Below are 23792 nucleotides of genomic sequence, written 5' to 3' on the forward strand. Positions count from 1 at the left end.
CTGGCTCATGAAACAAAGGAAGAAGAGTGGTTGGTTATTGGCTAACCCGATCGAAATCTCTCTCGAGATAACAAAGCAAAGCAACACACAGTTTAGTCACCACAGATTCTTCTATACGCTTAGTAAAGAGCATCATTACTTACTGAAATGTAACCTTGGAACTTGTGCATCCTTCCAATTTACACGACCCTTCACCTGGCTCAGATGTTGGGGGGGACGGGCTGTTGAATTCTGCCTCCAGAGTTTTCTTGTTCAAGGCTGTTTTTGTTACACTGGATACAGAACCCAACACTGGCATGGATTTGGACTCTGAGGTGGCTAATATCCCGGTTGGACCTTAAAACCAAACACATACCTCAAGTTTAATAATTCTGTGCAATGCTTATTAATATGGTACTGAAAAACAGATTAGCCGAAAATCCCTCAGGAAGTGAGAAAGCCAAGTTTTGTTAAAATTTTGAGAGCATGCTGGAACATGTTCCTGTTAGAAATATGCTCTGTTTGGATGGTACTACTGCTTTTCAGTGCACCAGGACCACGCTGAGAAATTATGTACAGACCTTTAAGAAAGCACAAAACCCCAGGCCATGGTTCCCTCACTGACCAGAGTCCTTATTAATACCAGAATTGTGCAAACTCTTTTCTTCTCAGAGTATGGCTTTCTGACAGCCCTACTTGAACCATTTGGCCTCTCAAGAGTTAATTCTTCCCAAAATTCAGCTCTGCGTTTTTAAACAGCAAATGGAACAATGTCAAAAGGCTCTTTTTAAAAAGGCTCGTGAAGGCTTCTTCAGCATTAAACAGCTTTTATGAACATTTTCATTTTAATGTGATTGAGAAGTAAGTGGATTTATTTCCTGTTAAAATACAGACACAGGATTCTAAAAATTAAGTGGCAAAGAGTTTGGCTGTTTACCTTTTGGACCTTTTTGCTCTTTGGGATTGGACTAAATGACGTAATAGGGCTCGTTACCGAAATTACTGGCATACCGACCCAAAACTCCCAGGCCCTGAAGCGAAGTTCTCTCGTTACTTGTTTTCTATCTTTAGTTAGAAAGACACTACCCTAGCCAGCTTTTTTTCAAAGCAAGATTCCAATATGTCTTCCTTGAAACCTCAGAAGAAATCTTCGTAAAACAGACATTTATGTAATAAGTCATAAATGTACAGATAAAATTAGAACGTCTAAAAATTAAGCTGGAGGACAACCTTGAAAGGTGCCACTGAAAAGAGGACAAAACTCGGGAGTCCCTTATTCTTCAGAAATGTCAGATCACCTTCTAAAACGGCAAGTTCTAGTGGGCACGGTCCAAAATGCGAGCTGATCCCTGATCATTCATGTTAAGCTCTGGTAAGTTCATCTCACATCTGCACGTGTCTGAGGTATTCCAACAGTATAACCGATCAGCTCCCAAACTGAAGTTCTCATGTGCAAACCCTCCCGAAAGAGGGGCTGGGAAATTGTTCTGCCACTCCGTGGTCACACCTCCCATGGCCTTACTCCCTGGGGGAGACACAGACCCCCCCCCTCCGCCCCGGTGGGAAGCCTCAGCTCCCAAAACATCAGAGTTGCCTTCCTCCTTCATTTCATCTCTACCAGCTGGACACGGGAGCCTATGACGTCACTGAATATCCTGATGCAAAGACCTTCCCCTCCCAGCTGGGACAAGCCACCTGGTGCATGGGGACGTGGGAGTAAAGAGAGAAGAGCAGGGAGATCAAGATCCTGAAAATATAAATATGAAGTTGAATTCGAGATTTGCTTCTGAGCCGCTCTATCCTGCCGTTGGGTAGCTGCTGACGACAATGCTCGACAGCTTTAAGCAAACCCGTCCTTGTAGGAAGGCAGATCTGCTGCTTCTGTAAACGACGCCAGCTACAAAGGACCGTGAGTGGGTGAGCTGAGCTGGAGCTTTGGTTTTTCTTACATACGAAAAGAAATAAAAATACATAATGTTTAAGATGATTATTATTATTATTATTGCATCCTGTTTAAGCTGTGCAATGTTTCCCAAGAGGTTCTTGCTGCTCTCTGAAACGTAGGCTTGGTAGGCCACGAGCCCAAAGTGTCAGCTAGGTCTGATAAGAGAAACTCTAAGAGAAAGGTGCTTCACTGGCCCCCAAGGGAGATACCAACTACCCTGGGATCTGAGGTCTGCAAAATTAAAGCTGCCCCCTGCCTCTCTTATCACGCTTCCTTTCTCCACTCTGTGACCTCACATTAGCTTCCCCTTAAGCCTTTGTGTGCAGAAGGAAAAAAAATCTCAAGAGATTCAAGTGTACCTGAAGCCATACACCTATCAAATTCATCTCTGTAATTTGCTCCCACCACGCAGCACGGAGCTGTGCTAACTTTAGCTTCTTACTCCTTTCCCCCACCCCCTACTCCCGAACCCTTCCTGAATTTTCACTTTGTCATTTCATGACCCTTATAAAAAGATTTTATTTGGTAAATACCTCTTCTAGTTCGATGCCAGAAAAACACTGGTACCATCTTTAAAAAAAAAAGGTATAATTTCTTTTTCTAGATGATAGAATTTCTAAGTTTGTTTCCTCCCCTCACCCCCCCCTTTTTTTTTTTTTCTTTGGCTACTAGGGAGCTCAGAAAAAAATTTCTACTCAGTTACAAGTCACTCTCCCCAGTATGGTTCCTCTCCACTCTGCCACAGTTCTTGTTTCTCTATCCAAATACTGATGATTCTATTGACTATATCCCTTATTGTAACATCCCTCAAATGATACACTGAATATATATATATATATATATATTGGTGGGATATAATAAATAAAATGAAAGATTCTCAACCATGCCTGTACAATGTGTTCCTACCTTTCTTTCTCCATTCTTTGAAATATTCAAATTCCCATGTTAACTAAAATGTAAATGTTTCCTTGTTTCTCCCATTGAAAACTAACTCTGAAACAGTGCTGTACATCTGACCGAGTTCAGGAGTGAAGTAAGAATGCTTCCACAGGAACAAAATACAAAATGTAAATGACAGAGAACAAAAATGGGAGCCACCAAGTCCTAAACAATAATGATGGCTATATGAATATTTCAAGGATGAAATGTCAGAAGAAGTGATTGTCACAACATGAACAATGATTCGTTGTGGAGGCTGGTAAATGCTTATTAAGCAATTCTAAGAAAAAAAATCTCTTACAGCACCCCTTAATTTTCCTGGGAGGTGGTTATTTTTTGGGGGAAGGAATTCTTCTAGGATATTAACAGCAGAATTTCCAGACCAAACTAAAACCTGAATGGCTCTTTTTTTTTTAAGAAGAAAATTAAGTTTCAACTTTTTATAATAAAGGTTTGGCTCTGCTATTATGCTGCTTCCAGTACAAAGAACCAATTAACTAAAGTGTCGGAGTAGAATCCCTACATGGAAAGTAGAGTTAACAAAAACCCAAATCCCTCCTATTCTAGCAACTTAAACTTGGTAAACATGACTCAGTGCAAATTTAAACTGTTACAATGGACCAACTGGAGTTGACTGAACTGAATCTCAAAGATTCAGCCCATTAGCTACGGTTGCTGGTTAATTTCACTTTGGAGTAGTTTTTCAAAGCCAGCCTCCTGGCCACAAGGGGAAAAAGCTCATAGAGGTTTCTGCTAATTCCCATGACCAAGCTGGTGGGAAAAAAACAAAAAACAAAACGGAAGACATACGAAGTTATGAGGTCTCCTACATGCATGTCAGGACACAAATGCAGACTCTGAGCTCCAGAATTGCTCAGATGGTCGTTTCTAGCTGGGGACAGAGCTGGAATTTCTCACTCGCCTGGTTCACAGGCAGAGACAATGAACGGAGTGCATGTGAAGGATAAAGATGTTGCCTCTGCCTCTGTGACCTGTGCGCAATTCCTGCCCTGACTACTGATCCCTGCGCACTGACTTGGTGCCCCGCACACTACTAAGCGCCCTCCATTCGCTGACTTCCTCGATCCTTAGAATAATCCGACAAGGCAGTGCTTTTATCACCCTCATTTCATAGATAAACTGAGGCACAGAGAGGTTGAGCAATTTAAGGGCAAGAGGCTCGTGAATGGCAGAGCAAGGATTCGAACTCGCGCAGTCTGGGTCCAGAGCCTGTATTCATTGCTACACTACTGTCAGAGCCCATCCTGAGTATCTGTACATGGGGGCGTCCTGCCTTAAGCAAGCCCAATCTCTCCAAATAAATAAACAAACATACCAATCGACAAAAATACATAAATTCTCATGAGGTATCTACCACAAGTACTTTTGCCAATCCAATACTTCTCACTCACATTAAAAAAAATTAGTAATTATAAAAGATCATTTCGTGTTAAAAAGGGACTCAAAGGCAGATGTTTCAGAGAGGAAGAGTAGAACTGCGGAGAATTCAAACCGGCTTACTACTGCTATCTGCTTCTGCAGTCACCTTTCTGCGACGCAAAATCCTTTCTAACTCAGTTTCACTGTTTTCAGTGTCAAGGGATTTTAAGCTTCTTGAACTAGTGGATTTGTTAAGTGTCCCCTAAAGTGAAAACAAAACAAAAACAAAAACAAAAAGGTTAATGTCTTAATACAATATACAAAATAATATAAAAACCAAACCAGCAAAACATTACCAGAATTTGAATGGAATTAGGAGACGGAATGAATTTGCGGTGTATCTACCTATGTATTATTTTTAAATGTGTGTCTCTTCAACAACACACAGTGTTGGGTCCCTTAAGAAGATGCTATGAGGGTGTAAGATGTTAGCTTTCACATCCAAAGGACAGTACAAGAACCCCTCTCGATGAGCTAAGTGTGAAGCGCAGTGGTGGGAAGGTACCTGCACGTCGACGGTGAAGACACAGGTATGCGTTCATCAATCGTGGGGAGAAGAGAAGCATTTAGTGAACTCACCTTCGAAGGTTTTCTTGACACAGCAGCCACGAGCTACTGAACCCAAATCCTTGTGGCATGGAAAAAGTGTGGCTGAGTCTTCAGAATGACCCTAGCTCCACACCTGGAGGCAATGGTGTCGTGGCTGACAGGAGGCACAGGGGGCTCTCCTGCAGCCTGGCCAAAGAAGAGCTGCCCTGAGCACACCTTGACTTCATTGTGAAGGAGGAAGGGTTACAATGACACAGGAAAGCAAGGAAGGGCCCAGCATCGTAATTCCATACCCCTAACAGAGGAGGCAATGAATATATTATCCAGGGCCCAGAAGATACTGAAGGAAACAAGAGACAGGTACACAGCTGTGCACCTGCTGAACTTGGTACTGACTTTCAAGATGACAGAGAAAGATGCAGGCAGTGGTTCCCTGCCCTGGCTCCTCTGGGAAGCCTGTTATGGAGGGAGAACTATGGCTTTCTATCTCCCAGGACCAGTGAACTGTCTGTACAGAACGCTAGGTGACACACTTCACATCCTGTACGTAAGGATTCAGCACTGCACCATTACCAGGGGTCCGTTTTCGTCCCTAAAAAATGCCCACTATCGGGCACCTGGGTGGCTCAGTTGGTTAAGCAACTGCCTTGGGCTCAGGTCATGATCCTGGAGTCCCAGGATCAAGTCCCGCACCGGGCTCCTTGCTCAGCAGGGAGTCTGCTTCTCCCTCTGACCCTCCACTCTCTCATGTTCTCTCTCTCTCTCAAATAAATAAATAAAATCTTAAAAAAAAAAAAAAGAAAGAAAGAAAGAAAGAAAAGAAAAGAAAAGAGAAAAGAAAAGAAAAGAAAAAAGAAAAGAAAAGAAAAGCCCACTATTTCTTTGAAATGGCCTTCCTTAGCTGGGCCACGTGCTTGGGGGGTGGAGCCAAGCCACGAGATCCACAATCTTTGGATCGCAGCAAATCAGAAACTCAAGTCTGGTATAACTTGCCAGACTTCATGCCAGAGAGAGGCAGCTTCTGTCCCCCCAGGCTAACAACCAGGCCAGCCTTTGTCACCTCAGCTCACTATGGGTTTGCCTGAATCCTGCTCCGGCCCCCTGCCCACTTCCTGAAGGACTCTAAGAATTCTACTGGCTAAAAATGGTAACTCATGTTTCTTCTTTAGCCTATAAAACAAAAAAAAGTAGCTTGTAATATTAGGTAGTTACAAATCTCACACGATATAGGTTATTATGTTTTGTTTAGAAAGGTTTCTTCTCTAACTGGGTAAAGGCTTTAAGAAACAGCCTGTGGGGATGGGGTGCGGAGGGGATTGACTAACAAGATTAGGAGATTTTTATTCTTTTGCTATCAGCTTCCCAGCTAAGACTACTGTGTAAAATAGGTGGAGAAGGCTCATAGCGGAGGAGCACATGATAGTCCACCCCCAAGTATCTCTTTCTGCTTTTCATTTATTGCAAAAATTTATAAAATATATTCAAAGGAAAATCACATTACATGTAACATATATAAAATAATACTTATTTTATAACTCAAAAAATTGGATGATGTGGCTTATTTATTTGACAGTTAATGCAGATCTGTACCTATTCACCAAGAACTTAAATAGTAAAACAGGATCAAGACTGATAAGGTAAAGAAAACAGAACTAAAGCCGATTAAGATAAATTTGAAAAAAATGTATTAGAGAAACTATTCCCAAATCATGCATTTACAATTTTTAAAAACTTACCAGCTGCATCACTTGTAAACAGATACTTGGAAAATATAAGGCCATTGCTATTAAAATAACTCATGAAACTATTACATTGTTTGGATGTCAAGAACATTCTTTGATTTTCCCAACGGCTGGAGTTAATTCAAGAAAGAGATCTGTGTCTGTGTGCACACACATACACATATACCTTGCAAGGGTATCTTTTAAGGAAGAATTTCTCTCTCACAATAATCTCGAATTTTCATTTGAATAACAGCATTAAGTCCCCCAAATTCTGGTGGTGCTGAGCCACCCTCTCATCACACCTGATACTGAAGGTTCCATTTTCCAAGTTCTAATCTTTGTATCTCAACTCTTTTCTCTTCTCCATCCACTGACTGATGTGACCGATTCAGGTAATATATGAGTAAACTTTAAATATGTAGACACTTATGGAGAAAAGAAAGATTTCTAAATGACTCTCAGTTGAAGTGATCAAGGAGCTCAGCTGATGAAGTACCAAGACTGTCTAAATTGTCTGTTTATGTATTAGTCATAAAGTCTGAGAATCAGAAATTCACTTAGAAGGCATGCGGCACGCAGAATTCCTTCACTTTGCAGAGAAGAGGAATCAAACTCAGTGAGCCTTGGGGTTTGGGCTGGGCCCCACAGTAAGTCAGTGATAGGGCTGCACTTGAATGCGCTGATTCCCAAACCAGGGTTCAATCTTAGTCCCCATGTTGGTTAAATGTTCGTAACACTGACTAATCGTTGGGTGGCAAAACCAACTATTCCATGATTCCCTCTGAGAAACTGAAGACGTTCGGGAAAAACCTAAAAGAGAATTTCCTAGAAGTTGTTTTTCTTTGATTTAGAGGCAAATGAACTTTAAAAAGAGACTTTTAGATTAATTTGTACAGATTTATTCTTCAGAAATCGCTCTTCCCACTTAGAGTGACTTTTACATGACTGGGGTGATTAGAGAGGTTTCTTAAACCTCCAAAAAAACCTTGTGTGACTATAAAAAATAAACTAGAGGTTTTTCTTTTTCTTAAATCTACAAATCATACAGCTTCTAAAAATTCAGTGTACACAGGCTTGGAAAAGTAAGTTCCGTTGACACCGAGACTATAGCAATTGGCTTGGGAAGTGTCCACATCCAAACAGAGTGAGAGTTTCCAAATCCCAAACCAGAGATGTGTTTCTACTTGCGTGCTGACTTTCAGCAAAAGCCCAATCTCTAAGTGCCCACGTCCCTACGACTCAGGTCACACTTGATTTCAGCAAAAACATGAGTTTCTGCTGGTTTTCCTGGTTTCTGCTCTACGGCTGAACTGAACATGTGGTTTCTCGGTTTTCTGGCCTCTCCCAGCAGGTGCTGGCCTTCCACTACACTGCACCACCGGCAGGCTTTCCACGCTCCTGTTCTTTGCTAACGGCCTGCGTGCCCGCAAGAAGCACCAATAAGACCCCAACGAATAGGGGCTTCCTTTCTCTCTCTCTTACAAGAAGTTGTATGGATTCTTGGCCCCAAGTGACTGGGGGTTCCAAATGATCCATCATCCCTCTAAGGGAACTTCTACGGGGGTACTGGACAGTTTGCCATTTGGCAAGGAACAGGAGGGGAGGGCACTGTGAGTTCCACTTTTTAAAAACACTTAATGCAAAGAAATAACAACATTGCCAGAATAATAGCTATTAGGGATAACTTAATGCCAGATAAGGCACAGAAATCTAGGGATAAATCCAGAAAAGGAGGATGGGGACAATCTGCAGAAAAGAAAGAGGTTTTGACAATTTTTTTTAATTTGTAAATTATTTCCCAAAAATCTATGCTGCCAATTTCTCTCCTTGAAGTGGCACAAAACTATACTGCATATGACTGGATAGTGAACGCGATCTTTAAGGAGAACACTGTAATTCAGTAAACTTGGTACCATCCAGCATTATCAGGGAGTGGGCTATCTTGGCTAATCGAATATCATCTGTATCTTAGACAGATGTCCGATGGTTCAAATAAACCTAGTTTTTAAATAGTCAACCTCAGCGTACTATTTCACTAACGATCAGAACCCTACTCCGGGGCATCTTCATGAACAGGAATTAGCATCCTAATGCAGCACAGACAACGAAAGGGCCCAGTATAGGGAGTTCTCACTGGATAACAAGGTTTTCTCTTCAAAGAATCCATTAGATAATAACCACATACGTTTTCAATGGTCGCCATCCTTTATCTGGTAGGTGGACCACCACTGTGAGCCCGGCTACACCTCTCTTTAGGACTCACTCCACTCACCTAAGCCTAAAGCAAACTAATAAAGCCGTTCTGAGTTCAGTCTGCTGTTTCATGCTGGATGAAAATAATTTTGTTACCACAATTACGAGGATGTCCACATGCAATGCATAATTAGCACCATGACAACAAACATGGGACCATTAGTTCTCTACCTCCATCCCCACGTTTGTGGACTTCCTGTGCATGATAACTGGTATTGAGACTGTGACAGGATCTGAGAACACAGCTCTGAGGACCTGAAACGTTTTCTAAGTGAGGTGTTTGTCTCTGACGGCAACCGTCGGACAGGCCAGTACTCACTTATTCTGTTGGCAAAAGCTCACAGTTTGGAAGGAAAAAAAAAATAGCTGCAGACGGGCATTAGGCCTGTTCTCCAGTGGGTAGGAGTTACTTTTAGAAAATGAAATTGGGACTGGGGCGCCTGGATGGCGCAGTCGGTTGAGTATCTGACTCTTAGTTTTGGCTCGGGTCATGATCTCAGGGTCCTGAGATGGAGCCCCACGTTGCGCTCCGTGCTCAGCAGGGAGCCTGCTTGACATTCTCCCTCTCCCTCTGCTCCTCCCCCTCCCCGTGCTTGCTTTCTCTCTCTAATAAATACTCTTAAAAAAGAAAAGAAGAGAAAAGAAAAGAAAATCAGTAACATAAAGACAGGGACTTTTGTCTTATTCTCCAATTTATCATCAAATAATTTTTTAAACCGGGAGGAAAAGCAGACTGTGACCCTGATCCCTGATACTAATATATCTGGGCAGGAGCTCAGATTGACATTTTGGCACCAACAGTTTCACTTTCGCGCCCCCAAATCAAGCACTACTCCGTGTAAGAGACTCTACTGTGTTTCCATTACGACCAAGCACGCCCTGAGCCTCAGATCTGGTCACTTGGTCTTGAAACTGTCAGGCAGGGACTGGAGGCAAGAACAGGAAATGATTTTGGTGCAAGTGTAACCATTCTTCTAGAATAGAAACAGCAGAGTGCTGATGCATAACACATATTAACGTGCCCGATGGAGGAGTCCACAGCACAATCACGAGAACTATCCTAAGAAATGAGGGTGATCGTGAGCGAAAATAAAACATATCAAAACCAATTATTCATAAAAGTAGATTTAAAAAATATTCTCCTTCCAGTTTCCCATAAACTAAATAATAAAACCAAGATCCACTCTTACCAGTATGCCTTTGAGCTCATTCACGGCACTCTCAGAGCCTTTTGAAGATTCTGGCTACAATTTTAAAAAGAAAACACAATTACTGATTCAGTTTAAAAATACTAAACAGATTTTTACATGGCAAAGTACTGACAGCTTCTATTGAGTACTTTTTTAGAAAATTAGGTCTATGTCTTACAGTTAGGAAACAAGGTGAGACAGGTTAGTGCTCCCAAGGGGTGGCAGAACAGAAAATTAGGGGAGGCAGTCGAAGCAAGAGGTCTCAAGCTCCCATCTTCTAAATGCCATTTTGTCACCTCTTGTTATCATCGTACAGAGAAAAGATTTGGTAAACACCAGATTTCAAACATTCAATTTCCGATTATTCAGAACATTTTACAGTAAGCGGCTCTCCACTCGTGTTGCTGGATGGGCGCTCACGAGCGAGGGGCGGGAGGGCAGGCAGCGGAGCGGGTGGCAAGCGGCAGGGCAGAAACCTCTCTCAGCTCGGGTAGCCCCAGGTGGAGGCCGGCTGATGGGGCAGGAGCGTCGGGTTTCAGGAATCTCACAACAGCACTGAGTCAGGAGCAGGGATCCGCAAAAAACCTGGCTCTACAGGCGAATGTTAGCGTCACTGGCCACCAGAGCAGTAACAGAGGCCTCGGAGGACACACAGTCCAATCCCTCCGTCTCACTACTGAGGAAAGGGGCACCTTGAGAAAGATGGTATTTGAGTCCTGATTATAAGCCCAATTGGAATCTGGCTTCTGGCTACTCCATGAACAAAATTATCTTGAAGTTCTGGGGACTATTCGACTACCCCGCAATACTGAAGAGTCTCTGTGGATCCCTCCACTAACTTAGTGGAGGGAAAAATCTAGCACAAGGTGCTTAAAGAAAGACCTCTTAACTCCCCGTGCCACCTCCTTTCACAAAGGACAGAGATGAGGAGACAATCTGCAGGGAACTCCCTGGCCTCTCATTCCTGGAAAAGAGGCAGAGCTCATTTCTCTCCCATTGGGAAGAGAAATGGGAAGAGTTGGGAAGTGATTAATAGTGACCTATAACCCTTTCCTTTCAAAAGCTAATAGAAGAGTAAGATCCCATTCCAATTTTTTTAAATGGACAGTGAGAGAAAGAAGGAGAGACAGAGCAAGAGGGAGAGAGGCACAGAGAGAGATGGGGAGATGGGAGAGGGAGGGAAAGGGAGAGAGGTTTGCTGCTCATGTACAAACTGGATGAAGACATTCCACTTTCATAGTCTATGCTTTCTGGGAAATACATGTGCCATCAGCGCCAGTCACGGGAGCCAGCCCAAAGCTCTTAGACACTGATTATAACCACAATGGTGGAATATAGAAAATATGCGGTTAAATGAGTGTCCTCAAGGCAGGCCGGACTTCTGTAGGTACTCTGTTCGGGGGACAAGCTGTGACATTTGAGCAAGCGCCCTGACACAGGCCACTCAATGCCGCCATGCCACCCACCGCCTCCGACTGCAGGAGCCTCCTGCAGCCTGGCCCGCGCTCTCAGAGCCCGTGACCTTGGCCAGGAAGCACTGCCGTCCTGGGCGGGGAGTCTGTAGCACATGCAGTGACCCCTTGTCTCAAAGGCTACTGACCGGGTCATTCAGCACTACATCTACACAGTTGAACGATTACCCGCGAAACACCCAGTCGTCCACTGCTCCTTGTTCACTTGTTCTCCAGTTCTGAACGGACATTAAAGAATGTGTAACTGTTGGGAGAGTCATGGCAAGAAGGAAGAAGGGCAAAGTGATCCTCTGAAAAGCAAAGTACATACAGAACTGATTGCTCAGGATTTAACAAGTTTTCAACACTTATCTCTCTAAACTAATTTTGCTTCTTCGTGACATTGCATTTTTCTCTTGTCTGTTTGGTTTGGTTGATTCGTTCTGAAACGGTTGTGACATGGAAGTCTTACAAATGTGTTTGTTTCAAAGATTCCACTGAGATTCCCCCGTTTTCAAGTGTTCTCGCACTTTCTTCCATTTGAGCCTGAGGACAACCCTGTGAGTCAGAGAGGGCCGGTGCTCTGCCCATTCTGGGGAGAGAAGTGCCTGGGACGCAGGATGGGGGGCAGGGATGGTGTCTGTCCCCAGTTCCAGCAGCAGAGAGCTTCACGCGCCAGAAACCAGCACGCAACACGCGGGCCAGATCGTGGACACTGTCCCTCCCCTGGAAAACCGCTCTCAGAGCACTCGCACAGACCAGTCCTCCACACGGCTGCGAAAGCTTCCATTTCACTGCATGTCAATCTACTCTTGCAGTTGGGTATTCTTTCCCTCTTTCCAAACCCCTTTCACAGACAGCCCCCGACCACGACAACTCCTGCCCTGCCCAGCTACCTCGCCTACCAGTGACCAAGTGACAAAGTCCAGCAGAATTTGTACCAAATAGTCGTGATACATGAGGCCACCGAAGGAGCAGAAGGAGGAGCACCCGTGAGAGAAAGAAAGAACAATAAAGTCTGGTTTAGAAGAAGAAGAAGAAAGAGGACCCATCCGTTGATGCTTTATTACATGAGAAAACAAACAAAATGTTTTCCAAGACAAATATAGAAAACCCTACTGTCGGTCTATCTCAATGGGATGCCCCTATGAGAGAAGGGAAGGTACTGAACTAGGTAGGCTCTAGGCACTTTGTTAGATCTCGGCGCTCACTGTGGTTGAGTTCGGAAGGCAGCTGATGATATATATACACAAAACGTTCTCCTTGAAGTGGCTGGGTTTGTAAAATTAATGAAATCATACAAATCTCACTATTTTTCAAAAGTTGTCTTAAGTCTGTCCTGACACCATCATGCGATACCACCTGCCCACACGGCCCCTCTCCCCCACAAAGGGAAACAGAAGCTGCAGGAAGGGCAAGGATTTTTGTCTCTTCTGTTTACTGCTTTACCCCCAGGGCCTAAAACAGCACCGGGCACAAAGGAGATACTCAGTCGTACTTGCTGAATTACACAAAAGGAATTAAAGAAAAGAAAGGGTATGATCATTATTTGTTCGGTATAGCAGTTCGTATCAAGCAGAGGCCAGTGCCTGCAACAACAGGACCTTCTATAGGGATTTAGGCCAACTGCAGCTCAAACAGAGTCCTGAAATATGCTTGTGTAAGAGCAAAGGCTTTTATGACACATTAGCTTTATCCTAAGATTTCACAGTCAGCCCTGATGTCGCTTTCATCAAATTTCAAACTTTTACACTTGAAAAAAGAAGCATCACAGGAGGGGGAACACTTAGTCATTCCATACCTTTGCCTTCGGTCTAGCTGTCTGATTAACAGGTCTAAGATGAACTCCCTTTTTAATTCTATCCATCATCTCTTCAACTGCTTGCCTCTTCAGATCTGTGACTTCTTCAGCTATCAAAGAACACACACAGAAATCATCTTATGTTACGAGAAAACAGCTACTTTCTATTCTGATGCACTTTGTAATTAAGCATAGCCGCTTTTCAGACAGAATCACAAGACATCACAAAACAGTTTACTGAGGTTAACAAGCTACCATGTAGCCAGACTTTTTTTTATTAAAAGAAACTTTTAATAAAAGACCTGTTTAAAAAAAAAATTAGAGTTATGGGGTGCCTGGGTGGCTCAGTCAGTGAAGTGCCCTACTCTTGATCTCAGCTCAGGTCTTGATCTCAGGGTCCTGAGTTCAAGCTCCGTGTTGGGCTATACTGAAATGAAATGAAATGAAATGAAATGAAATGAAATGAAATGAAATGAAATGAAATGAAATGAAATGAAGTAAAATAACATAACATAACATAACATAACATAACATAACATAAAATAAAATAAAATATAAAATAAAACAAAATAAAATAAAATAAATAAAATAAAATAAAATAAATAAAATAAAATAAAATAAAATAAAATAAAATAAAAATTAGAGCTATAAAATTTAAGGTCTAGTTTGTAGCCTGGAAATCAATATTGACTCATCTCTGTTAAAGAATTAAAGTGGATTTGGTTCCATTTGTCAGCAAAATGATAGACCTGAACTTTTCCAGCTTTCTACCTAACCCCCAATGATTATTTGGGGTTCATCTTTGCCTCAAGATGTTTTTATAAGGTATAACATCCTATGTCAAAGAAATCAGCCCAAAGAAGGAATACTATCAAAAAGCCCATTTGAAAATAAAAGCTAAAAGAGATCTGTTAACTTGTTGGAAGAAATCCACAGTCAGAAGATGAACAGCAGATAGGTGAAATCTATTTTTAAATTGCCATCCTTTGTTTAGAAATCACAATGGAAGGAAACATTTAAGCAAACCTTTTTTAAGTCTTTTTAAATTGTCAATGTTAAAAGAAAACATACACCTAGAAATGATTGCAATTAAGTAATTAAATTTGATTAAAAAATTTTCAACTGTCTATTGTTTAACCTTTGCACTATTTTACTGCAAAAACAATAAAGCTGTTGAAATATTCATCAATTAGATGAAGGTAGCTGAGGTGGGCTTTAAGCTATTGATCGGAATAATGAAATTTGTCTGTTGCACAACAGCTTGACCAAAAGTACTCAATCGTTTCTGGAACATTTATCACCATTAATGCCATTCTAGATCCCATGTTTACATCTGTTTCATTCACTGCAACCAATATATTTAAGTTCAAATACCTCATGAAGACCTTCCTCTTAGGCTGTTTAGCACACCCTACAATGTGGGGCATACAGTAGGCACTCAGCAAGTATCTACCCGCTGACTCGCTTTTGGCTTTATATGGCTGTTAATATTCTTGCTATTTGAGCAGAAATAGCTAAAGCCCAAAAGGACAGCTTCTGAATGGAGGCCATCACAACAATGTCCCCAGGCCAATGGACAGGAGTGTCGGGCTTTGCACTAATGAGGCCTACATCGTGACTTCTTTTTCTGCCACGTGGACTTCACGCTAACACTGAGTAGCTATTCCTCTTACGTTATGCCTAGGAGAGCAACTAGAAGAATCCAGAAGGGCTCCATTGTCCTCCCCTCGGCAGCACCACAGTGACAGATCACCACTATACTCATCCTACACCCCAAGTCTTCCGATAGAGTCCTAACTTCAGATAGGGTCCTTTCATCTTCATGGGCCACTGAAATGCAGGCAATGAGAAGTTCTCAATACCCAAAGGCATTTTTCAGGTCCAGATGGCAAGAAGGCATCTTTTGCCAGGCAACGTGGGAAACATGGCACAAAGTCAGAACTCACCCACTGGGAACTGAAAGAAAGTAAAACTGTGGGTTGGTCAACTCTGTGCCCTTCAGTAGCATTTTCTCGGGCAGCTTCTGCAGATGGCTCCCGAACATCAACAAGGGGACAGACAAGAAAATTACTACGGAGAGAAATTCATTCATTCGTTCATTCACTCCCTCATTCATTCAATATCTGAATACCCATTATGCACTACGTGGTGCTTGTGCTGACCCTATTCAAAGTCAGAGGAGATAAACCCAGATCTGCCATTCAAGCACCTGGTAAGGTATGGAATTTATTCCTGAGAATTTTTTTTTTAATCCTAAAAAAAAACATGTGATTTTTCAGAAAGCCTGCCATTTTGAGTGAGACTTGAGAAGAGCTGCATGGCAACAGGAGCACGGCCGACAAACAGATTAGTGCTCTGTAAGGAAGGACTGAAACCCAATTAAATGCACCATACAAAAACTAATTAAGGCAGACAGATGGAGAATTATGGTCGACACCATTCAAATCTGCTGCAGCATCTAACATAACAGGAATTTAAAGTAGTTTCTTATTTTTGCTTGCCAGAATCATAGTGATAATTCAGAGAAGTGCTACTATCTGTATTGTGTACAGATTATAAACCAAGCTTTAATTTCTTAGTCTTTTTCAAATGTAAAGGCTTAATTGGTCTTAAGGAAAAGAAATCACTCTTATCAGATCCCCTAGGCGGGCGCAATACAAGGGCAACGCTAGGTTAGCTACACAAGCTTTCTCTCTCGCCGACCCTGTTTTTGAACTAGCAAAAAGCAATCTATACGAACTTTTAAACTATTAAGCAGTTCTAATAAATCTGCAAGAATCACCTACAGAGAGCTCATGGCATGTTTTGAAATTCTTTCTGCGATCACGCAGTTGGTAATTGTCTCACAAAAGCATGTAATCAGAAGGACAATGGAAATATGCAGGATACTGGAGATTAAAGAAAAGGGACAAGTGAGGACAACAGGTCTAATGTCACTGAACTGCCACAGGAAAATCAAATCAAATGTTCTTTGAGTTAGTGCTTCAAGGTCAGTCGTGGATCAGAACGCTACATGTAATTAATTGAGGCTTAAATTTTAAGACCCACTTGACAAATAAGTTCGTTCCTCAAAGAAAAGACCCACAGACAAAACCATCACCTTGTTGCTCAATAAAACCTTTTGTTATTACCTAGGAGAAACGAAAGTGAATTTCTAAATTCCACAGGATTACTTTTCTCTTTCACTAACATTTTTAAAAAGGCCTTTTAAAAGAATCTTAGGCCACCATGATGTACAAAATTTCTCAAGAACACATCATGGTCGAATAAGTTTGAATTTGACCTAAGGTCATAAAGTTAAGGATATTTCCTTAACTACAATGATCACATGAGCCTGCCAAATGAGGACTTCGGCCCCTCAAAGGATGGTTGGAACCTTGTCTTTTTTTTTTTTTTTTAAGCTAACATTTTGAGTATTTTCTACATGCTGGGGGGTACTCTGAATACGTTACATGTTAGGAGACTCATTAACTCTCACAACCACTCTATGAAATAGGGATTATGATTATCCCCACTTAGCAGGTTAGCAAACTGAGGTAAGAAAATGTCAACATATGAATGACCTAAATACTGGATAAACAGCAAGCATACACTTAAAATCTCAGAACTTGTCCAATAAATGCATATTTATCAAAATTACAGTTACTAATTCAAAGTTTGTTAATTATTTCTTACATTTAGACCTTAAAACTACTTCTAAAATATTCCACAGACCTTTCCTAACAATTAAGCTTTCTTTTTTTTTTTTTTTAAAGATTTTATTTATTTATTCGACAGAGATAGAGACAGCCAGCGAGAGAGGGAACACAAGCAGGGGGGGTGGGAGAGGAAGAAGCAGGATCATAGTGGAGGAGCCTGATGTGGGGCTTGATACCATAACGCCGGATCACACCCTGAGCCGAAGGCAGACGCTTAACCGCTGTGCCACCCAGGCGCCCCAATTAAGCTTTCTAAGAGCCATACCCTAACAATAAAAGTTTCTTCATTCATCAGCTCTGAGAAGCATATACCAGCTGGCTAATGAAAGCCATCGTAAGATGCTAACAAACGATAATACTGTGATAGCAAGACTGGCCCCTACTTATAATGTGAACTCTGAAGTGTCACAGATGACCCCAATGTTTGATGCTCTGCATTCATTCATCATGCAGTAAATCATTGCTGATTTATTCATTCAACAACTATTTTTAGTGTGAACTGTTAGTAAGACACTACAAATAACGACCCTGCCAGACAGAGAGGCTGCAACCATGCGTGTCCATAGTCTGTAACATTTAAGGCGGTTTAGTTTTATGGTGGCTTCAGTTTAAAATCTCATGAGTGGCTTCTGTATCCGTAACTCTACTCAGATATCCTGGGTAACAACCCAATAGCTCTAGAATGAGGGAGAGAACACTGCCCCATTCCATGAATTGTAAATGAAACATCACTTTCATACAGAAAACTATATGGTTTCTAGCACTGTGGTTCATAAGCTTCGAATACTTTTTTTTTAAACTTCAGGGTGCTATGGAAGTTGACAAGCTAATAATGTCATTTATGTAGAAGGGGAAATCATTTCATTCTGACTGCCCTCCTGGTCCTCTAAGTCTTACCAATCATCCCCAAACAAGATTGAAACAAACAAAATTTTAATTAGAGTGTCAGGAAGGTTTATGGACAGTAACACAGGAGCAGGGCTACCCTGCGAATCACCAAAGACAAGACTTCTGAATCTCGCAATGCCTGTGGCAAGCAGAATGTTCCTTTCAGCAGTGCTATGAGAGGAACAGGTTCCAAAGGGTTGTAGGAGGCAGACACCACAAGTCCATTTATACAGAGGAAATCAACTACCTTTCATCTGTAATGGTGCTGTGAGTTTCCGGCTAAGAAAAACAGGGCTAGGTCTAAACTTGGATTCCCTGAAGGTGCATACAAGCTGCGGGAGACTTGCAGGCAGGAGTAAAGCCCTCAAAGAGTCTGCAGTCGGCTTAGGGGGAGAGATGTGGAAATAACCCCTAACACCACAACAGAAGCTGGGGGCTGGGGGAACATCATACAATCTGAAGCAAAATGCTAAGCAACACACAGCAATGAGCCAATACTAAGGAGCTAAGACTCATAAACAAGAGGAAGTCGAGGCAAAGACGGGAACCTACACAGGAGACATGGAATTAGGGCACCCAGCCCAAGAAAGCTCTGACGAGAGGAAAGACGGCAGAGCAACTCTGGAATGACGGCACACAGAGCAATGCAGAGGGGGCTTCGAGGTCATGGTCCAGCCATAAGGTAGAGCCGACGTACAGAAATGAGGCTCAAGTAACAGCAGAGAAGCACCGCTGAGCAGCCTACAAGGTGCGGACTGTATTCTGACGCACTGAGAACACAGCAGTGTCACAGGACATGGGGCAACGATCTGAGAACGGCACCCTGCCTATGGTAGGAAAGTGGCTGGACCAGATCGATGAACCTGAGGGCAGGAAAAGGGGACCAAGAAGTCTGCCCCAGACGGGGCTTGAACCAGACAAATCCGCCATGCTTTGTAACTAACAGGTGCCGGGCAAACACGCAGAGGTGAATGTGGGTTCTACTGGTCTCCGTTGCTCTCGCTGTGGCTGTGGCACCAAAAGGCCCACAGCTCTGTGAGCTGCCCCGCTCCTGACCACCAGTGCCTCTGCTCAATGGAAAAGCCTTCTCCTTCCACTCCCATCTCTATGCGTTATCCTCACCTTCTCCCTCTCCAGCCAGTCACACTCCTGTGAACTGCACCACCCGGAGCTGCTCCCGGATTTATCCACTTCTTTCTGTCTCCACCCTCGTCTGAGAAACGTGCATCTGAATGATGGACAGCCTTCCCCATCCCCTCGCGTTTCTCTGCAGTCTGCTCCCTGTCCTCTCGCAGCAAACAGTATAATTTCTTTAAGAAGACAAATCTCACCTTGTCACACCCCTACTTAAAACTTCTCTTGCCCTTAGGATACATTTCAAAATCTCGACCACAGCCTCCAGAATCTAGCTCAAACTTCCCCTCTTGCACCCCATGTTCCAGTAAATATCACCCTTCGTTCAGTTTCCTAATATGCCAAGCTCCTTCCTCACTTTGGACCTTTGATTCGATTGCCCCTCTGTGGAAACTACCTTTATCCTAAATACCCCCATCCTGACTTCCTAAATCCAAACTACTCGGCTTAAGCATCGCTTCCCGATACTGGCAGTCCCCCTCCATCCTATCCATCCTCTCTAAGAAATGTGCGCTCTTCCTGCAGGTAACCGTCCTTGTTTACTTCCTGTCTCCCCCACGCAACGTCACTTCTGCGTCTTCCGTCTCCAGCACACAGCATGAGACCAGTACGTAGCAGGTGCTTGCTCAAGTCTCAGTTCACTTGCTATCAACTCTAAAAGGTCTTTCCCTAAACCCCTCAGCTAGAATCACTCCCTCCCTTTCCTTTATACCTCCTCCTGGAGAGAACCTCATCCTGTAAAGATGACACATCCCGGCAGACCGCACATTACCGGCGACCTGCCGTAGACAAGGAGGCACAGGAAGACAGGGGCCGTTATCTCGTTCCTTCTTATCAGCTGTTAGGTTCGCATTTCTCCCTGTCTGTTCACAGTCAAAGAACTCAAAAACTATGTGTGTTGTTGAAAAACGGGGCTGAAACCACTGAAAGTAAACCAAAGCGGATGAGAATTACTTGTTTCTGGTTGAGCTGCCTTTTCTTTCTTAGCACCACTGCCGCTGGGATGGGATCGCTTCCGGATCATAGACATGAGGGATCTTTGGGAGAAAGAAAAAGAATGACAGCAGATTACTGGATGCCTGACGATTCAAGAAATAAAACGTATTGAGTCAAAATAATAAGTAAAAATCCATTTCTTCTCTAGGTGCATAAATGGATAGCTAGAACTTAGGAGTTTACTTTCCACTTTAAATAAATTACTGAACGTTTCAGCACTTTAAGGAAGAGAAAGATGTCTCATCCCTTCCTGCGTGAAACCAGACTCATTACTCTAAGAAGGGAGCCACTATGATGACCAATACTGTGCAAAGTAAAACAGAAAAAAAAGTCAATATCCATACCTACAATTCAGAAACAACTATCTATGTAATACGTTTGACGGAGAGGGAAGAATCAAAGTATTAGGGGATATTTTCAGTAAATATTTATCTGAGAAATATGGGCATAAAAACATCTGAATCTGATTGACACAGAGCAGATACCTAAGGGATAAAATACACTTAGACCAGTCTCTCTGGTTTGTGTTTATAAAATCTGTATAAAATCTAAATCATGATAAATCTGACCACATTAAAATCTTAAGACCTCCATATATTAAACGACACCATAAAGGATAAAAAGAAGGACGCTTGGCTGTCTCAGTCAGAAGAGCACGTGACTCTTGATCTTGGAGTCGTGAGTTTGAGCCCCACGTTGGGGGTAGAGATTATTTAACTTAAAAAAAAAAAAACTTAGAAAAAAAGAATAAAAAGAAACTCAAAGATCAATAACAAAATCATACAACCCAACAGAAAAATGGACAAAAGCCTTGAAACCCCATAAAAGAGATGTCCAAATCTCCAAAACACACACCAAAAAATGGGCTTGACCTCATTAGCTACTTGGAAAACACAGATGAAACCCACACTGAGATATTACTACACAGAAATCAAACGAGCAGGAAATTTCAAGTCTGATAATATCAAGTGTCGGTAGGTCTGCGGAATACCAGGAATTCTCAAACTGAAGACGGTGTATGAATTGCTGGAGGCACTGGGGAAAATCTGTTCGGCATTCTCCAGTGGAGCTGAAGACACACACAGCCTAGGAGCCAGGGATTCCACTGCTGTGTATCTTGCAGAAATGCAAGCATTTGTGCACCAGGATTCATATACCAGATTGTTCGTGTAGAATTTCCATAACTTCCCTGAACTGGTAATAACTCAAATATATAAGGGCCATAACGGATAAACATATTTTCAGACATTTATAAAATGGATTGTGTATCCATGAATGGGATGGACTTCAACTACACAATATAACATGGATGAATCTTACAACATCACATAAAGTAAAAAGAACAAGACCCAAATGAACACAGTAAAATTCCAATTATATAGTTAGGGAAAAAAACCATATATTTATAGGAGTTTAAGGACATAAACGTAGGCAAAAAATTTTTTCTTTAAAAAAAGGATAAAAGGACAAGATCCTAGGCTACCAGTATTTTTCTGTTTCTTGATTTGGATGCGGAACACATGATGTGCACTTTATATTACTTTTAAACTGGATGGAAGTTGGTGTACGTTCCTACAGATATACTATCAGTCCTCCCTCGAAATTTTACAAAAAACCACAATGAACCGAGAGTTCCTCAATTCTTTCAACTACATTATAAATGTTCTCAGGGCGGTAAACCGGATTTGGGAAAACACGGTCTTGAGGATGCCAAGCTGGGAAGGCATAATGCTGCCTCTAGAAAAGGGGGCGCCAGGATGCACACGGCAATCCCCGGCTGAGGACAGAACAACTCCGTGTTTCTTAATCACCATAATTTTTAGATTTTTTTTAAATTTCTTACTTCTGCCTTGAGATCTATTATTAATCTCCTCTAACTGCCTTTTCTTAAAATTCCCAAACACACTGAACAATCTCTCGCCAAGCAAGGGAACAACAAAGCACTATACTCTGCTCTACCCTGTGAGGTTTCTAGAACTTACCAACAAGCACATTCTATTCCAGAAGTTGGGAGAAATGAAATCATGCAAACTTTACTTGCGCATGTTCCCCATTGTGTCATTGAAGGCAGGACTAGTCAACGTCTACAAGCTAACATTCCACAGTAGCGTGGGGCCTGGAGAGGGTTCTCCCCAGGCAGGGGCCTCATCTTATCCTCTCCCAACACTCTGCACTGAACCCACCCCTGGTTCTGAAATTTTCAAGATTACAAAGCAGGAAGATATTTGTACTGCTCGGAATATTTGTATATATTTACATAAATGAAGGCAAAATTGATGTTCATCACCGTAAACCACCTAAATAGATGAGAGAAACTGCTAACTTTCACTGTTTGGAACTGAAGTATAAGCTGGAGACTCCTATGTTGCCGGGGGGAAATCATCTGTAGTATTTTTAAAAAAGAGCCCCCTGTCAAGATGGGGCTTGGATTACGGATAAAGAGGGTCTCACAAGACGGTTTAGATCATGATGAGACATCTGGGACCAATAATCCAACCTCTGGCTAAAACTGCCCCATTTCACAGCCAGTTCAATCGAATGGATAAAAGTTTCAAGCAAGAGCCCCCAAAGATGGAACAGTTCAGTGGAAAAAAATTCACCTTGAAATTCTTCAATAAGTGTTTCTCATGCCCACTGTGATGTTAATGTTATGAGTCAGCCTGACTGGGTCATACTCAGGTATGTGGTCCAATATTATCCTGGTTGTTTCTGTGAGGGTTTTGGGTAAGATTAACATTTAAATTGGTAGCCTGAGTAAAGCAGACTACTCCCTAATGTAGGTGGGCCTCACACAATCAGTGAAAGGCCTGAATAAAACAAAAGGATGACCCTTCCCCAAATAAAACAGAATTCCTCCTGCCTGACTACCTTGAAATGAGGACATCTGCTTTTCCCTGCTTCCAGGCTTGAATCACTGCCTCTTTCTGGGTCTGAGACTACACCACGGGCTCTCCTTGGGCTCCAGCTTTTCATCTCACCCTGTGACTTGCCAGAGTCCATAATCATGGGAACAAATTCCTTAGAATAAACCTTGTATGTGAATGGACATGATGTATACACATGTATGTATGCATGTACACACACCCCCCTACTGCTTCGATTTCTCTGGAGAACACTGACTAATACACCAATATACCCTACCTTTCTCCGCTGAGCCACATCTGCCCAGGACCCCTCCTGTATTCACTACTGCTGATACAACATGACTGAGGTCTGACTTCTTCCTCAATTTCCTCTCTCCCACCTGTCCGCTGAGTCAAATGAGCAGGCCCTAATATTTTTTCTTTTTTCCACTTTCATTTCTATCCATGATCTATGTCGGGGTAAAACAAATGCAGCTCAGGAACAAAGTCAGAAAACCTTGATTAGTGGATTCAAACTCAATACATATGCAAATATATTTCTTTGACAAGAAAGTACACCTTACCAAAAAGAGTCTTTCTACTGAGAAATTACATCTTATACTACATAAATTCATCTTAAAATAAAAATCGTTCATGTTATTCAATAAAATGTTCTTTAAAGGGCCTAATAAAAGAGTTCATGCTTTAGACATACATAGTCTAAATCCTACATTCATTTCTCAGTAAAACTGTAAAGTGCTCTTTGGGAAAATATTCTATTTAGGTTATACTTAACTTTTAATTCCAAGGGCTTCGAGATTTGTGAGACTAAAAATTAAAGGCCAACAGCAAGACTATAATTGTGTTTTTAATGGTTCTCCTTCCTCATACACAGAAGCGACCTTTCTTATCAGCTCAAAATTCTACACCTTAGAGAAAGATCAAAGTGATGAATTTCCTAT

General features: G+C 42.1%; 1 protein-coding gene across 3 annotated transcripts in view; it reads right to left on the minus strand.

The window, feature by feature from the left end:
- SHTN1 (shootin 1) overlaps positions 1–23792 on the minus strand; it is a 97430-nt gene that overhangs the window by 16227 nt on the left and 57411 nt on the right. For 2 of the 3 annotated variants that reach the window (XM_034663337.1, XM_034663336.1), the window contains 5 exons: positions 19946–20028; positions 13272–13381; positions 10020–10073; positions 4385–4505; positions 144–336 (listed from right to left, as the gene is read on the minus strand). In XM_034663337.1, coding sequence (XP_034519228.1) covers positions 144–336; positions 4385–4505; positions 10020–10073; positions 13272–13381; positions 19946–20028 — 561 coding nt within the window. The remainder of the gene's footprint in view (positions 1–143; positions 337–4384; positions 4506–10019; positions 10074–13271; positions 13382–19945; positions 20029–23792) is intronic. The other variant, XM_034663338.1, reaches the window with a different exon arrangement.

Source organism: Ailuropoda melanoleuca, chromosome 6 (genome assembly GCF_002007445.2).
Source record: "Ailuropoda melanoleuca isolate Jingjing chromosome 6, ASM200744v2, whole genome shotgun sequence".
Taxonomy (NCBI): Eukaryota; Metazoa; Chordata; class Mammalia; order Carnivora; family Ursidae; genus Ailuropoda; species Ailuropoda melanoleuca.